The 18729-nt window shown below is 40.5% G+C and overlaps 1 protein-coding gene across 3 annotated transcripts in view; it reads left to right on the top strand.

The window, feature by feature from the left end:
• ift172 (intraflagellar transport 172) overlaps positions 1-18729 on the top strand; it is a 271291-nt gene that overhangs the window by 42750 nt on the left and 209812 nt on the right. For all 3 annotated transcript variants that reach the window (XM_072557593.1, XM_072557602.1, XM_072557583.1), the window contains 5 exons: positions 3460-3539; positions 11657-11744; positions 13263-13477; positions 14755-14878; positions 15162-15257. In XM_072557593.1, the coding sequence (XP_072413694.1) occupies positions 3460-3539; positions 11657-11744; positions 13263-13477; positions 14755-14878; positions 15162-15257 (603 nt within the window). The remainder of the gene's footprint in view (positions 1-3459; positions 3540-11656; positions 11745-13262; positions 13478-14754; positions 14879-15161; positions 15258-18729) is intronic.

The following is an 18729-nucleotide window of genomic DNA, read 5'->3' as shown; positions in this document are numbered from 1 at the left end:
CTAAGGGACACATTGAAAGAGTTAGCAGCTAAATTGAAATTATTAATAAAAGCAGAATGTCATAAGGATGAGATGCTTAAAGTAATTGCCAAGCATTTTGAGTTAAAAGAAAGAAAACTGACATTGAGATGTCACCGCTAGAATTAGCTCGAATTCAGTTTAAAATCTTTTTTAAAATACTGAATTAGAAATGAAAACTGATTAAAATTAAAGAAAAACAATGGAAAGGGAAAAGAAGAAAGGAAAAGAGAGCTGGATATAAGAAAGCTGAGGAGGAAGTAAATCAAGGAGAAATTAAATTTAAAATTAAATTTAAAGAGCTAGAACTCCAAAAATAGAGAGAACTGAGGCAACATCACATTGAGAAAGGACAGCTTGGATTAAATGAAGAAAGAAAAGTAAACAGTTCAGAGGGTAATCCTGTTTTCAGGATTTGATTTAACTACAAGTCCACACTTTGTGCTTACATTTATAGACATCACATGACAAAGGAGCAGCGCTCCAAAAGCTTGTGATTTCAAATGAACATGTTGTCTTATAACCTGATGTCATGTGACTACTGACCTTCAGTATTACTGTGGAGTATCAATCTTGAGTTTTGTGCTGAGGGTTTAGAATGAGGCCTGAACCTGGATCCTTGTGATTCAAAGGTTAGTGCTTCCAACTGGCATGTACTGAGCTACCAACTCACAAACAGTGAATTAATTTTGTTCCTGTTATTCAGTGAAGAGAACTTGCTACTTTTACAGTTGCTGGCATATGTGCAATTCTGCTTTAAATTAAATGGCTGATTGTGAATATCCTTTGAAATAGCTAAGCCAGCCATTCAACTATTAATTTAGATAAATGATAGAATTTAATTCAGATAAATGCGAGGTGCCGCATTTTGGAAAGCAATCTTAGCAGGACTTATACACTTAATGTTAAGGTCCTAGGGAGTGTTGCTGAACAGAGACACCTTGGAGTGCAGGTTCATAGCTCCTTGAAAGTGAAGAAGGCGTGTGGTATACTTTCCTTTATTGGTCAGAGTATTGAGTACAGGAGTTGGGAGGTCATGTTGCGGCTGTACAGGACATTGGTTAGGCCACTGTTGGAATATTGCGTACAATTCTGGTCTCCTTCCCATCGGAAAGATTAGATTACTTACAGTGTGGAAACAGGCCCTTCGGCCCAACAAGTCCACACTGCCCCGCTGAAGCGTACCCACCCATACCCCTACATCTATATCGACCCCTTACCTAACACTACGGGCAATTTAGCATGGCCAATTCACCTGACCTGCACATCTTTGGACTGTGGGAGGAAACCGGAGCACCCGGAGGAAACCCACGCAGACACGGGGAGAACGTGCAAACTCCACACAGTCAGTCGCCTGAGGCGGGAATTGAACCCGGGTCTCCGGCGCTGTGAGGCAGCAGTGCTAACCACTGTGCCACCGTGGTTTCAAGTTGTGAAACTTGAAAGGGTTCAGAAAAGATTTACAAGTATGTTGCCAGGGTTGGAGGATTTGAGCTACAGGGAGAGGCTGAACAGGCTGGGCTATTTTCCCTGGAGCATCGGAGGCTGAGGGATGACTTTATAGAGGTTTACAAAATTATGAGGGGCATGAATAGGATAAATCGGCAAAGTCTTTTCCCTGGGGTGGGGAGTCCAGAACTAGAGGGCATAGATTTAGGGTGAGAGGGGAAAGATATAAAAGAGGTCTAAGGGGCAACTTTTTCACACAGAGGGTGGTATGTGTATGGAATGAGCTGCTAGAGGAAGTGGTGGAGGCTGGTACAATTGCAACATGGATGGGTATATGAACTGGAAGGGTTTGGAGGGATATGGGCCGGGTGCTGGCAGGTGGGACTAGATTGGGTTGGGATATCTGGTCAGCATGGATGGGTTGGACCGAAGGGTTTCCATGCTGTCCATCTCTATGACTCTAAAACTATACAAGTAAATGGTGTAAAGTATTCATATAATTTTGAGATTCAGGTGAATGGTTAACATTATTAAAACGTAACTGTACAATTATCATCTGATTGATTCAAATAAGTTAGTTACGGTAAGTTGCCTCTGAATTTTTTTTTAATATAAGACGGACTTCACAGCTTTTGTTGTTGTGGTTCTGTTTGCCGAGCTGGGAATTTGTGTTGTAGACATTTCGTCCCCTGTCTAGGTGACATCCTCAGTGCTTGGGAGCCTCCTGTGAGGTGCTTCTGTGATGTTTCCTCTGGCATTTATAGTGGTTTGTCTCTGCCGCTTCCGGTTGCCAGTTCCAGCTGTCTGCTGCAATGGCCGGTATATTGGATCCAGGTCGATGTGTTTGTTGATAGAATCTGTGGATGAGTGCCATGCCTCTAGGAATTCCCTGGCTGTTCTCTGTTTGGCTTGTCCTATAATAGTAGTGTTGTCCCAGTTGAACTCATGTTGCTTGTCATCTGCGTGTGTGGCTACTAAGGATAGCTGGTCATGTCATTTTGTGGCTAGTTGGTGTTCATGGATGCGGATCGTTAGCTGTCTTCCTGTTTGTCCTATGTAGCGTTTTGTGCAGTCCTTGCATAGGATTTTGTACACTACATTGGTTTTACTCATGCTGGGTATCGGGTCCTTTGTTCTGGTGAGTTGTTGTCTGAGAGTGGCTGTTGGTTTGTGTGCTGTTATGAGTCCTAGTGGTCGCAGTAGTCTGGCTGTCAGTTCGGAAATGCTCTGGATGTATGATAGTGTGGCTGTTCTTTTGGGTTGCAGCATGCCCTCGTTCCGTTGTCTTTCCCTTAGGCATCTGTTGATGAAATTGCGTGGGTATCCATTTTTGGCGAATACATTGTATAGATGTTCTTCTTCCTCTTTTTTTTGTAGTTCTGGTGTACTGCAGTGTGTTGTGGCCCTTTCGAACAGTGTCTTGATGCAACTTCTTTTGTGTTTTGGGGTGGTTTCTTTTGTAGTTCAGGACTTGGTCTGTGTGTGTGGCTTTCCTGTATACCTTTGTGGTGAATTCTCCGTTAGGTGTTCTCTGTACCATCACGTCTTGGTTGTCCTTTTCTTTCTCTCTAGTGAATCTGATTCCTGTGGGTGTGGCGTTGATGATCCAGTGTGTGTTCTCTATTTCTGTGTTTTAAATGATTACACTGATCACAGCTTTTATGTTGTGAATACCATATGCACATTTGGAAGACATTTTCTGTTAACTTTTCCAGGTAAGTGAATAAGAAACATATCATTTTACCTCTACGTTAAGAAAATATTCAAATAAACGTAAGTAATTGGTCATTCTTAACAGATGCATAATACTTGAGTGAGACTCTGAATGAAGTTGTACCATCGTATTGTTTCAAAGATGATTATTTTGGTGATACTTTTCCTGAATAAATGAACACAAACTGAAGTAACCTTCTAAATATTCATGCGTTCATAAAATCAATGTTTTTAAATATATTCTCTACTCTCCATTAATGCTGTTGCTACTTATTATAGGTTCGTTTAGCTAACACAAAGTCAAACAAGTCTTCAACCATTTATGGAACAGATTCCTATGTAGTTTCATTGACTTCAAAGTAAGTGCTATTTTCTTTGTAACTGCCACTCATCCTGTTAAGGAGGAGGGCTTTTCTTTGTCATGTTTATGATATTGTAAACTTAACTCTTTATAAATGACAAGGTGATTTTATTTTGGATGCTGCACTTCCCTGCCCCATTCTGATCAGGAAGTTCAGAGTGAGGAATTGATATCGTGTTTTGCAAGCCTCTTGATAATTATTTCTTTAATTGTTTTGAATTCTTTCCTGGTATTTTTGTGTTCTTTAAGGGTTCTTTCTGTTTTTGGTTCCCTGAACCTTATGTATGTTTCGTTTCTGTTTTTGACTCAGCTCTCAATTTGTTTTGTCACCGAACGTTTCCTTACCTTGCCATCCTTATCCTTCATTTTCATATGATCATACTGGTCATGAACTCTGTATTTACTGGCCTTCTAAGATTCTGTTAGAGACAAAACAAGTGCAAAACCAGGCCTAATATGGCCCCTTCCCTAGTTGGACTTTTTACAAATTGTTTCAGAAAACATCTGGACACATCTAACAAATTTCTTCTCATCCAAGACCCTGGCACTATGTGAGTCCCAATCAATATCGGCAACGTTAAAATCATATCCCACCCCCAACCCTATTGTTTTTACATTTTTCCATAAGCTGTCCACACATCTGATAATTTATCACCTGGGAGGCCTGTAATACAATCCCATCAAAGAGGTTGAACCCTTCCTAACCCTGAGCTTAATTCATATGGCCTCACTGGATGAACCCTCCAAGGTCTCCTCCCTCCATACTGGTGTGATATTCTCCCCTATTGTTCAATATAAAAGGTAACATAGAGACAAGAGTTGACATTTGACTGCTGGAAAATGAGGCTAGAGTAGTAGTAATTGGGAACAAAGAAATGATGAAGGAACTGAATAGGTCCTTTGCATCAATCTTCACAGTGCAAGACACCAGTGGCATACCAGAACTTCCAGAGTCGGGGCAGAGGTGAGAGCTGGTAGCCATCATTAAGGAGAGGTGCTGTGGAAGCTGAAAGGTCTGAACAAGGATAAATCACCAGACCGACCAGATTATACATGAGCATTCTGAAGGAGATAGCTGAGGAAATGTGGATGATCTTTTGGGTATCATTGGAGTCAGGGAGGTTGCTAGAGGACTGGAAAATGGCGAATGTGACACCTTGTTTAAGAAGGGAGCGAGGCGGTAAATGGGAAATATTGGCTGGTTAGCCTGATCTTGGTTGTTGAAAAGATTTTCAAGTCCATTATTAAGGATGAGATTGCGGAATACTTGAAAGTACATGGTAAAATAGGACTGAGTCAGCACAGCTTCATCAAGGGGAGGTTATGCAATCTGTCAGAATTCGCTGAGGAGGTTATGAGCAAGTTAGACAAGGGAGAGCCGATGGAAGAGATGTATTTGTATTTCTGAAAGCCTTTTGACAAGGTGCTGCACAGAAGGCTGCTAAGGGCCCATGATGTTAGGGGCAAGGTATTGGCATGGATAGAGGATTGGCTGACTAGCAGAAGGCAAAGAATAAGGATAATGGAGTATTTTTCAGGATGGCAGCCAGTGACTAATGGAGTTCTGTATCAGTTAGTGTCAGGGTCACAACTATTCACGCTATGCCTTAATGACCTGGATGAATGAACTGAGGACATTGTTCCTAAGTTTGCAGATGACACAAAGAGAGGTGGAGGGTCAGCTAATGTTGAGGAATCTGGGAGGCTGCAGAAGGTCTTGGACAGGCTAGGAGACCGGGCAAAGAAGTGGCTGGTGGAATACATTGTGGGAAAGTGTGAGCTTACGCAAAATGGTAAGAAGAAAAGAGGCGTGTAGACTATTTTCTAAATGGAGAAAATCTTCAGAAATCTGAAGCAGAAAGGAACTGAGGAATCATTTTAGGATTCTCTCAATGTTAAGATTAGATTCTCCTACAATGTGGAAACATGCCCTTCGGCTCAACAAGTCCACAACGACCCTCCGTAGAGTAATCCACCCAGACCCATTTCCCTCTGACTCATGCACCTAATACTATGGGCAATTTAGCATGGCCAATTCACCTGACCTGCACATCTTTGGACTATGGGAGGAAACCAGAGCACCCAGAGGAAACCTGTGTAGACATGGGGAGAATGTGCAAACTCCACACACAGTTGCCTGAGGCTGGAATCAAATCTGGGTCCCTGGTGCTGAGAGGCAGCAGTGCTAGCCACTGTGCTGCCCCAAACATTAATATTCAGGTTTAGGTGAATGCATTGTTGGTGTTCAAGAGGGATAGAATATAAGAGTAGAAATATGCCACTGTGGCTGTATAAGGCTGGTCACATTGCATTTGGAAAAATGTCAGCAGCTTGTGGCCCCATATTTCAGGAAGGATATGCTAGCCTTGAAGATGTTCCAGAGGAGGTTTACAAGAATGATCCCAGAGGTGAAGAGCTTGTTACATGAGGAGTGCTTGAGGACCTTGACTCTGTACTCGGAGTTTTGAAGGATGGGGGTTATCACATTGAAACGGGAAGAATATGGAGAGGTCGGGATAGAGTAGATGTGGAGAAAATATCTCCACTAATAGGAGAGGCTAGGACCCAAGGGCATAGCCTGAGAGTGAAGGGTTGGCTATTTGAACTAAAAGAAGGTGGAATTTCTTCAGCCAGAGGGTGGTGAATCTGGAGAACTCATTGCCACAGAAGGCTGTGGAGTCCAAGTCATCGAGTGTATTTAAGACTAAGATAGGTTCTTTATTAGTAGGAGAATTGAGAGTTATGGGCAGAAGGCAGGAGAATGGGGTTGAGAAACGTGACAGCCATGAACAAATGATGGAAAAGATGCAGTGTCCCGAACAGCCTAATTATGTACGTGTATCTTATTGTCTTGCATGATTATAGCACAAAAGTATTTCTAATTTTGCATCAATGTCAGTTCAGATCATCTTGCTTTCCATGTTCTCGAAGTGTTGGGCAGTGTAGAAAGAGACTTACTCTGGATTTCACCTTTTCTATATGATGTGAGGACTGAATGTAAAGGATAAAATGTTCCATCGCAGCACTAGTGTTGTGCCCTTCAATAATTATTTAAGTAACATAATGTTCAAGAAGGAGATCCAGGTTAAAATGATATTTTTGTTTGATTTGTATTTTGCTGCTAGGTTTTCATTAAACTGTTTATTGGTCTGTTTGGTTATTTTATCTTTACCTCCCTTTTCATTGATGGTCAGTTGTTTCTTATTTGACATATCTCTAAACATCCATAGAAAAAAGGAGAAGAGGTAGGCCATTTGGTCCTTTGAGCGAGATCTGCCATTTAGTATGTTCATGGCTGATCATCCAATTCAATACCTTGTTCCCCTTTCTCCCCATGCTATTTGACCCCATTAGTCCTTAGAACTCTATCTAACTCTTCCTTGAAAACGTTTAATGCTTTGGGTCCCAACTGCTTTCTAGGCAGGGAATTGCACACTCACTTCTCTCTGAGTGAAGAAATGTTTCCTACAGGCCTGCCCATGTCCTTGGACCGTGACCTCTGATTCTGGACTCCCTAGGCTGCAGGAACATCCTTCCTGCATTTGTCTTGTTAGTCATGTTAGAATTTTATGGGTTTCTATGAGATCTCCCCCCTCCGTCTTCAAAACTGCAGTGAATGTAGTTCTAACCAATCTAGTCTTTATTTATTCATCTGTCCTGCCTTCTCACAAACAGTTTGGTGAACCTTCATTACACTCCATCCATGGCCAAAAAATCAATCCTTAGATAAGGGACCAAATTTGCATACGATACTCCAGGTGTGGTCTCACAAAGCCCAGTATAATCCCTGTTCCTATGCTCTACTCTCAATATAAAGGCCAATATACCATTGACTTCTTCACCACATGCTTACTTTCAGTGACTGGTATACCAATGTAGAGGGACTCTTAGGTTTTATTGCACTACCCCCTTGCCCATTTTTCCATCATTCAGATAACCTTACTACTTTGCTACTAAAATGGATGACCTCACATTTACACATATTACACCACATGTCATGCATTTGCTCACCCAACTTCTCTAAATTACACTGAAACATGTCTGGATCCTTATTGCAGTTCACTCTCCCACCTAGCATTGTAGTTTCTGCAAACTTTGAGATATCATGTTTCGTTTCCTCATCCCAATCATTAGTATATATTGTGAATAGTTAGGGTCAAGCACTGATCCCTGTGATCCCCACAAGTCACTCAAAAAAGAACCATTCATTCCTAAATCTATTTCCTGTCTGCCAAACGGTTTTCTACCATGTCAGTACACTCACTCAATCATATGTACTTTAATTTTGCATCCTAATTTCTTATGTTGAATCCTACTTAAAGCCTTCTGAAAGTTCTGCCTCAAATTAATCTTGCATTCAAGTTGTACTTCTAAATTGTGTGTAGTTCAGATGTTCACTATATGATGTAAATGTATACATTTTTTATGGGTAGGTTGGTAAAAGAAAAATAGTACTTGCATTTATAGAGCACTTTTCATGACTGCCAGCTGCTTCAAAGTGCTTTACAATGTATTTGAAATGGTTAATATTGTTGGAGTCTCAGAAATAGCCCTGGAAATGATTACATAGCCAAGCTATATCTTTCAGGGAAGCGAAAAAAAAGCTATCATCCTCTAAGGTGTTGCCGCACTATGATCCGAAGGAAAATCTAGCATTGGCACCTCCTGGCATCAGGATAGTATTAGCTCATTTGCCCAATGGAGAGGAACACCCAATAGCATATACATCCAGGACTTCGGCTAATGCAAAATATGTTTCAAAAAAATGTAAGTGTGTCTAGGAAAAGAAGAGAGGTTTGGTGGTCATATTTGGAGTCAGATATTTCCACCAGTACCTTTACGATATACACTTATCATAACAGACTAGATCTACTTAAAGTGCCACCCATAGCTTCAGACCGAATTCAACGGTAGGCTTAATATTAAGTGCATATAATTACAAGTTGGAACACCTTCTAGGAGACCAAATAGCATATGTGGATGTATTGAGCAGCCTCCCGCTGGCAGATTCGACACCACAAGTGATACCATCACTGGAAGACTCCATAATGGTTTTAAATTTTCTGGATACACTACCAGTCACAGCTGACAATATTAGACTTTGGACACAGAAAGATCTGGTCCTGGTAAAATTGGAATAGTTTTGGGGTGATGGGGAAAACCAAAGGGCCATCAAAACCAGAATTGAAACCTTTTTGGACCTGGAGAAACCAGAACACAGTGGAGTAATGCATATTATTATGGGGAGCAAGCATGATTGTCCAGCTACTAACTGAACTTCATCAGTGTCATCGAGGAGTTTCCAAAATGAAGATGTTGGTGAGAAGTGATGTCTGGTGGCCAGAACTGGATGCAGACATCGCTGGTTTCATGGGGCAGTGCTCAGAGTGCCAACAAGGACAAACATTACTGCCAGCAACTCCCCCGCATTTGTGGGAATAGCCAGGTAAATCCTTGACTACACGTCTTTTCATGGGCTCAGTATTCTCAGTTATTGTGAATGTGCACACATGTATCGAGTTCATTTGTCAAACACAGGAAGGACGATAGAAAAACTGCGAACATCCTTTGCAATACACAGACTCAAGAAGTGTTGGCCACAGAAAATGGGCATCATTTACTGGTAGGGAATTTGAGTATTTCCTAAAGTCCATAAGACCATAGGACATAGGCAAAGAAATTAGGCCATTCTGTCCATTGAGTCTACTTCACCATTCAATCATGGCTGATCGTTTTGCAACCCGCTTTTTCCGCTTTCTCCCTGTAACCTTTGATCCCCTTGGCAATCAAGAAGTTATGTATCTCTGTTTTAACTATACTCAATGACCCGGCCTCCACAGCCTTCTGTGGCAATGAATTCCACAAACTCACCACTGTCTGGCTAATGAGGATTCTCCTTATCTTCATTCGAAAAGGTCTTCCCTTTACTCTTAGGTTTAGGTCCCTCAGGTCCTTAACTCTTCTGCCAATTGAAACATCTTCCCAACATCAACTCTGTTCAGGTTGTATAGTATTCTGTAAGTTTCAATCAGATCTCCCCCTCATCCTTCCAAACCCCATTGGATATGATTCCAGAGTCCTCAAATGTTCTTTATATGTTAAGCCTTTCATTCCTGGGATCATTCTCATGGAATGGTATTCGACATATAAGGGCAGAGCCAAGAGCGTGGTGCTGGAAAAGCACAGCAGGTCAGGCAGCATCTAAGGAGCAGGAGAATCTACGTTTGGCATAAACACTTCATCAGGAAGAGTTTATCACATCGTCCCCATGTTTGACAAATGAACTGTACACACGTCCAGCCACTGAGTGCACATCCACAAAGACTGACAATATTGAGCCTATGAAAAGGCTCCTTGATAGCCTTTCTGACTGTTGCGAAACCCATGGGTTCTCCCTGTCCATGAAGTGTTGAAGATATCTCAAAGTCTGAGTGGACATGGTGGATATCACTGCCTCAATACCGTTGCCATCTGAAGAAGAGAATGCATTTCTTCCCTGATGCTCGAGGTGCAAGAATTGATCTACTGTGTGTTATACAATGCCTGAATCCAGAGCAGAATTGGAGGAACCGGACCTAGTGCTAAAACATCCAAGATGGAGCTATAGAAGAAAGAACTTGCCTATGTCCTCTCACTCAGAAGGAGAGGTAAGTCATGATTGTAATGAGGTCAGTCAGGTGGACTTCATAGAATATGAGTTCCCTGACTGGGGCTGTTAATCTTGTCCAATCAGAGAGCCCTGGCTGACACAAAAAAACAGGAGTGTAAAGCAGAAAAAAAAAGTGCCAGATGTCCTGCTCACTGGCTCTGAGGGTGCTGGATCAGTGTCAAGAACTCTCCACATATCAATAAAGGGTGACTTGTTAATGATACTGGCTTAGTGGAGGTATTTCACAAGCTAATTGGATTGAATGGTTTGTTTCTGAAGACTCTGGGTGATTTGATGGAGAAATTTGATCTGTAGTTAAATACAGAGAATGTGCCTTGTCTGGGGCTCATTGATCCTTGGCATTCTGTAGGTGAACAACTGAACGATCTGCTACTAATAACCCCAATCCATCTGCCCGTTTGGTAGATGTAAAGAAGAAATTATTAAGGTAGCTAAATCCCCGGGTCTACATGGGATCAATCCCAGAATAATGAGGCAGGTAAGAGAACAAATCCCGGAGCAGAAGAAAAAAAATCAGAGTGTTAGACATGTTGTTCACTTTGAGAAACAGGATCTGAGGAAGCTGGATCAGTTTGAAGGACTGTTCATGTGTAAATAAAGGGTTACTTGATGATGATGTACTCTACCTCTGTGGAGTTATTTCGCAAAGCATGACAACTAACCATATAAAGAGCTCTTAATTCAAATAATCAAAATTTTTGTTATAAAGGTAGGTTTTAAGAAGTGTCTTGAATGTCAAAAGCAAAGTAAAATAGTGGAGAAGTGTAAACAAGGTGCACCAAAGCATGGGGTCTACGTAACCGAAGACACAGTTACCAACATCATAGATGCTGAGTAGTCCACAAATAGAGCAACTTAGGAGGACGTTATAAAGTTAGGGGAGGCAGGACTTTGGAAAGAATTGAAAATAAGCATTAGAATATTAACATTAGTTCCTGGTAAAGCAACATGTGTGAACCAGTGAGCATGGGTGATAATGGAACAGTATTTGCATCGAATTTATGACCCAGGCAACAGAGATTTGAATGAAATTAAGTTTAAAGAGGGTGGAATGAGGAAAACCAGCAAGGAGTGTATTGGAAGCTAGCAAAGGTGTGTATGAGAGTTTCAGCAATAAATGAGTTAAGATAGGATAAAGTTAGGCAATGTTCTGGAGTCAAAATTGGTGAGTTTGATGCAGGGTATGAATATGAAGCCAGAAGATCATCTCAGGAATGTATGTAACACCAAGTTTGTGCTTAATTGAAAATAAGGCAAAATACGCAATTGGCTGTCCTCTGACTATTGCCCAAATGTGATATAACCAAAAATGAATCCATTTGATACCTGTGCTATTACCAATTGAGTGATTTCAATGTCATGTGTTGAATACATTTCTATCCTACTTTTCTACTCATCATGTTAATGTATAAATTATTTATCACTTTTATTTATTCTTTTCACAGTTTATCGGGCAAAGGAATTCTCTCTGGACATGCTGATGGCACGATTGTACGTTACTATTTTGATGATGAAGGGGCGGGTGACTCACAGGTATCTTGTTAGTTTAAATGCATGATTAATAAGAAAATGGTGGGATCAGCCTTGAGTGGGCTTATTGTTCTGTCTACAGATACGGTCCACACAAATTCAAAAAGCTGTTAGGAAACATTCATAAAGTGATCTGAGAAGCTGCACAATGCATTTCGATTTTGGGCAGGAGCATCTCCATCAGATACAGTACACGATCAGTTTCTATATTGATTACTACCTCCATGACCATTTACACCAAGGGCTTATTTCAGATTGGTTAGGGCCAGAAGTGCTGAATGATCGTTTCCATTTCATGATGTCTGTAGCATCACAGAGTGTCAGGTAGTATGGTGCCAGACATGTAGAATGCTAGGATGGTCTGCTTAGAATGGTCTAGGATGCTGGTGGGGTTTGTAGAATCGGGCATCCACAACGCATGGTTGTCAGGTGACTGTGCAGATATAGTCAGGTGGTAAATCAAGGGAATCTGTTTAATTGTTACTCAGGAGTTAGACTAAATTGCTAATTCTTTTACTTTTCCTGTATAACTATTAACTTTATTGAAATGGAACTTTCCAAATTCTCTGACTTTAATTTCTACCTATAGCACATGGACTGTCGAGGCTCAAGAAAGATGTTGACCACAACCTCTTGAGGGCCATTGGAGGTGGCAAAAAATGCTGGCCCAGCCAGTGATTTCCTCAACCCACAAGTAAATTAAAAAGAGATTCTTTCACAGGATTCTAGTCTTAGGTGATTTTCCCATCAAAATCTTAAATTTCTGAAGCAGTTCCTTCAAATCTTTTGGGTCTGAGAGTACTGCTGATCCAAATTCGCAATTCCAATCTGTGCTGCTCCAATGACCATTAAAATACCTGGGCATATGTGTTCTCCTTAGTACTTGCTTTTCCATTCACCTTTGTAATATTTGTAAATTTGGCTACAATACACTTGATCCCTTTATCCAAGCAATTAATGTGAATTGTGGTCGAGGCCCCAACACGATTCCTTTGACAGCTGACTTGTAATTGCTCGACATGGAAATGACCAGTTTCCCATGACACACTCTTTTCTAGTAGTTACATTCTCTATGCATGCTAAAATATTAAACCCAACACCATCAATGCTCAAGAAGTTACCTTTTATGCAGGCCTCATCTGATATCTTATGAAAATTAAAATACAGTAGGTCTACAGGTTTTCCTTTATCATCTTGCTTGTTACATCATCAAGGAGTCCAAATAAATTTGTCAAATATGATTTCCCTTTAATAAAAATATGCTGGCTCTGATCACATTATACTGCTGCTGTCTAATTGATGAATTCCAGCAATATCCAAATGACAGATGTTAATCTAACGCACCCTTAGGTACATGCATTCTGTCTTAGTTCTTTATTGAATAGGGCCATTAAATTTGTAGTTTTCTCGTTCATTGGGACTTTTCTGAGAACCTAGGTAGAAGTTACAACAATGTGTTCACTAACTCATTGAATAAAATGGTACCCCAATCAAATTACAAAATGTGACTCTTTGTTTCAGGGAAAACTAGCAACACACTGTTGTCCACCTTATGCCTTAGCTTGGGCTGTAAATAGCATTGTAGCTGCAGGATGTGATAAGAAGATCATTGCCTATGGAAAGGAGGGCCATATTATCCAGCAATTCGATTATGGCCGTGATTCTACAGAAAAGGAGTTCACAGTTGCTGCCACCAGCCCTAGTGGACAGTCGATAGTCATTGGCAGCTATGACAGGTAAAATGATAAGGAAAGTAAACAAATCAATAGGATTTATTTTCCATTTTGTTGTTTTAGTAAGATTTGTGCCAATAAAGGATTTAAGTAAAATCCTTGCTCTAGAAGTTATATACAATGCTCTCCCTACTTTTTGAATTCTGGAAGATTGGGGGTGGAGGTGGATATTAAATGATGTGCATCCCAATTTAAATTTCCCACGTGGGTTGGTGAAATTAAGAGCATGATGTGTTGCTTTTATTCTAATTTCAGTAGTTATCTTGCATTTTCCTTTACTTCTCCTTTTCTGAGAACAATGAATCTGGTTCCTGATCTAGTAGGTGTTCTTTGCAGAGGACATAGGCATTGAAATTCAACCAAAGGCAAAGCATCATAGCCACAATGACTTGATTTCGTTCTAATATTTTTGCATCTACATTTACATGTCATTCATTGAACAATGATCAGAAGCTCAGCTGATGCTTTTCTCCAACACATCTAGTAGGTTTCCGCAGGGTGCTCTGGTTTCCTCCCACAGTCCAAAGGTGTGCCGGTTAGGTGGATTGGCCGTGCTAAATTGCACCATTGTGTCCAGGGAGTGTGTTAGCTGCAGGTTCATGGAGTTAGTTTGGGTAGGTGGTACATTCTTTGGAAAGTTGGCCTCTTTCTGCAATGTAGGGATTCTGTCATTTTAACTTGCAGTAAAATATGCTGACATTAAATTGACATGGACAAGTCTGACATAGATATGATTTACAAATTTGGAGCATTATGTTTGAATTGATCTAAGTTCATAATGTTGGACTTGTAGTTTTTTATTCAAGTGGTTTTCCCACTTCAAAATGTAAGTAGTAATCGAAAAGACAATTCCTTCAATCATTAAATATTACCAGAAATTTCTCATTCTACGGAGCAGTGATTCAGCAATAACAAATATAATAACAAATGAACACTTTGCTACATCGTTTAACGAAAAGGTGTTTTAAGTATTTCCTGTAGCAGAACTTAATGAGTGATGTCAAATATCCAGGATTTTATGTATAATGTGGCAACCGGTATTCTCTTTATACTTTTGCAATTTGCTCAAAAGGGACAACATTATAAATAATGTGCATTGGTAAAAAAAATCCAAAAAATTTGCTTTACAAATGAGAGTATGCTCATGGCAAACAATGGACCCAAACATGCAAAATATAAAGCATCTAGGATGAATCCAGAAAATGATACAGCAAAATATACTTGGGTATTTTTCTTGTTATGGTGAATGTCAATGGCCTAATCCAGATGGCTTTTTGCAGGCTGAGAGTACTAAACTGGAGTCCTCGTAGAAATGCATGGGATGAGTCAAGACCAAAGGAGATCCCAAATCTTTACACTATTACTGCCTTAGCTTGGAAAAAAGATGGTTCCAGACTATGCGCGGTTAGTATTCAAAATTAAATCTATTTCATCAAAAACATTTATGAACTTTTTAAATAAAAATTTTGACAAATCCATCTTTGTACCTGAAACTTAAATGTAATGACTTGATGAGTAACTGCTGATAGTTGATGAAAAATATTTTACTTTTACTATGGGCTATATTTATGGTGGGACATACTTCAGTTTAGTAGCAAAAATGAATATGGGTCTTTAGTACAGTTAGCATCTGTCTTATAATTATTGAAGAGGAAAATCTTGCATGCCCTGTGTGTTTAAATTTCAGGGCACACTTTGTGGAGGCGTGGAACAATTTGATTGCTGTCTGCGTAGATCAATTTATAAGAACAAATTTGAAATGACATATGTTGGCCTCAGCCAGGTAGGTAACAAAGATGTATTTTCATTTCACTATTCGTGGTGCACTACATTGAGTACGTTTTTGGAATTTGTCTTTATGAATGAATAACAAAAATATTACATTACTGATATATTCAAGGCAAAAATTTGTGTTTTTACAAGATTTAATAAGCCAAGCGTCCTCCCCTTACACAGTGCAAGGGGAAGACTATTCTTGAAACATTTTGATTTTTCTGTAGATTTTGTCAGTGTTCAGTCTAATAGTTAGCACTGTTTCAATAAGTTGAACACAAAAATCCAAGTAAATATTGTAATGCAGTACAAAGAAGTGCTGCACAGTCGGAGACGTTGTCTTTCAGATGCAATGTTCAACAGAGGCCCTGTCTTCCCTCTGATGGATCTTAGGCATTATTTTGAAGAATAATAGAAGAGGTCTCCCTGGTGTCCTAAACAAAACTTATTCCTTAATCAGTATCACAAGGAAAGATTATTTGGTCAAAATCACATTGATATTTGTGGGAGCTTGCTGGGTATAGATTTTCTTTTGTTTCTGTCCTTCCTTCCTTCTACAGTGATGTTAGGTTAAATCACAGGGCGGGTGAGTTCGGTACCGAACATCAAAAACAGGAGTGTCAGACATTCTGTTGCTCTAAGGGAGCTGGATCTCTTTCCATGTGTAAATAAAGGATGACTCGGTAATGGAATACCGGCCTCTGTGGAGTTATTTCTGTTGTGCTGAGAGTGAAGTGAAGAAATTTGCTCGCAACAGTTGTCTTTGAGTTGGAGTAAGTATTCCATACATGATGCTGTTCATTCGACCTTGCTGCCGAAGAATGGGCCCTGTATGTGGAAAGAATGTGTTTTTTAGGGACAAATTCCTTTGGGGCAGATGAAAAGCAATGAGTAATTCTCCTGGCAGCTTGTGAACCCACAGCTTTCTGGTTATTAGGAACCTTACTTTCCCTGAGGCAACAGATACTAATACTTTTCAAGAGTTGATAGATTTAGTTAAGGAATATTATGATCTGAGGTTCCACTAATTTTGAGACACTGTTGCTTTTACTTGGCAATTTGAGGGCCAGGGGAATCTATATCGGGATTTTTGATGAGGTTCAGGTGACTGGCAGAGGCATGTGATTTTGGTATAACCCTTAATGAGATGCTGAGGTTTGATATGTAGGATTAATGATGTAACCATGCAAAAGTATTTACCAGCTGAAGCCCAACTAGATTTCAAACAGGCACTAAAACAGGCTTTATCATTGGAAAATGCGGCAAGTGGAGCATATGCATTGCAGAATATTCCAGTGGAGTTGGACAGCCTCCCCAATCTGACTGAGCTTGAGGAACACCACTTGAGTGAAGGCAATTGCACTGCCTCACTCAGGACACATCCTGAACAGAGGCACTCCATGTAAGCCCAAAACAAAGCCAAGCCTAGTGACACTTAAAAATTTCTTGAGGATCTGAGCCGGTCAGCCATTGTAGTTGCTGCCAGTATGTGGACTCAAGACAGCAAAGCTATCCTACTGGACCTAAATTGAATAAAAGAGCTCGTAGGTGGGTATCCAGGAGAGTGCACACCCTGGAAAGTCCATCTATGTGTGTTTTGGAACAGTTAAATTGCTGAGCAACTCCCGAATCAGAACCAATCAAAATAGATATTTGGGTAAATGGTTACCCAGTTCTAATGGAGGTTGAGATAGGCCGTTTTAATGGTCACAGAGCCAGTCTTTAACAAAATTCACTTGGGACTCCAACCCTAAGTTTGTGCAAGATCTTGGCTAGACTGAGACTCTAAATGGCGAACCTTTATGGATTAAGGATATAACTTTGGTCCCGGTCTCTTATGAGAAGCAGCTGGTTCAGTTACTACTGATTGTCATAAAAGAATCAGGCCCAAATTTGATGGTGCAAAATTGATTGAGAACAATTCATCTAGAATAGCTTGATATTTTTTAATTAGAAAATTGCTGCCTGAGTGAAATCCCAATTACGTACCTGGAAGCTTTTTCAGGAATGTCTAGGAACTATAAAAGGAGCCAAGGCCGTTTTGCATTTTGACCAGGAAGCAACTCCACAGTTCTCTAAGGCCCACTCGATGCCTTGGTGGGGATATTAAATAAATGGTAAACCACTTTTCGCACCTGTAAAAATACCTAATCCTATAAAAAGGATTTATACACAAAGCTGGCAGGAGGGCTGTCCTTCACAAAACTAGAATTGAGCCATGCGTACTTGCAGTTGCGATTAGATGAGGATTCCCGAAGTATGCTACAATTAATACCCATTGGGGTTTGTCCCAATATAGGATCATAGAGTCATAAAGATGTACAGATAGTCCCACCTGCCAGCACGTGGCCCATATCCCTCCAAACCCTTCCTATTCATATACCCATCCAGTTGCCTTTTCAATGTTGCAATTGAACCACCCTCCACTACTTCCTCTGGCAGTTCATTCCATACACATGCCACCCTTTGAGTGAAAAAGTTGCCCCTTCGGTTTCTTTTATATCTTTCTCCTCTCACCCTAAACCTATACCAGCTTGTGCAAGTTTTCAGTGGACGATAGAGAACATTTTACAAAGTCTACCCCAAGTCACCATTTATATAGATGACATGCTAATAATAGGGAAGACCAATAATAGTCACTTGGAGAACTTGGACATAGCCCTTAAATATTTCTCCTTTGCAGGAGTATGCCTAAGAAGGAAAGAATATGTTTTTCAGTACCCTAAGTGACTGACTGGTTTATGCCAGTTGGAGGATAAAGTGAGGGTGATCAAAGGTTCCCCAGTTCCCATGTCTATACTGGAGCTTAGGGCTTTCCTTGGGTTGGTCAATTATTATGGAAAGTTCATACATAAAATGGCCTCCATCCTGACCCCTTTGCGTCAACTCCTCAAAAAGAGTCAGCCTTGGAAATGGTCATGTACCCAAACCATAACTTTTAGGGAATTGTTGGGATGCTATGATCACAAGAGTGGTCTGGTATTGACACGTGATGCCTCCCCATTTGGCATCGGGAATTGTATTAATTCATAGATGGCCCAATGGCGAGGAACGCCAATAGTGTATACATCCAAGACTTTGGCTAACGCAGAGTGTAAATGCATCTAGATAGAGAAGAAACATTTGGTGGTCATATTTGGAGTCAGGAAGTTTCACCAATATCCTTATGGATGTAAATTTGTAATAATAATGGCCCAAAAACTCCTGCTAGTCTACTTAAAGAGGACAAGGCAGTGCCACCCATAGCTTCAGGCTGAATTCAGCAGTGGGCTCTAAAACTAAGTGTGTATAATTACAAGTTAGAACACCACCTGCGAGGCCAAGTAGCAAATATGAATACATCGAGCACTTCCTGCTGGCAGATGCACCACCACTGGAAGAACTTGTCATGGTTTAAAATTTTCTGGGCACACTTTCAGGCACAGCTAACAACATCAGACTTTGGAAGCAGAAAGATCTGGTCCTGGCAAAACTGAAACAAC

Source organism: Chiloscyllium punctatum, chromosome 3 (genome assembly GCF_047496795.1).
Source record: "Chiloscyllium punctatum isolate Juve2018m chromosome 3, sChiPun1.3, whole genome shotgun sequence".
Classification (NCBI taxonomy): domain Eukaryota; kingdom Metazoa; phylum Chordata; class Chondrichthyes; order Orectolobiformes; family Hemiscylliidae; genus Chiloscyllium; species Chiloscyllium punctatum.
Note: the sequence above shows the minus strand (reverse complement) of the source record. Positions and strands in the feature narration are given on the sequence as shown.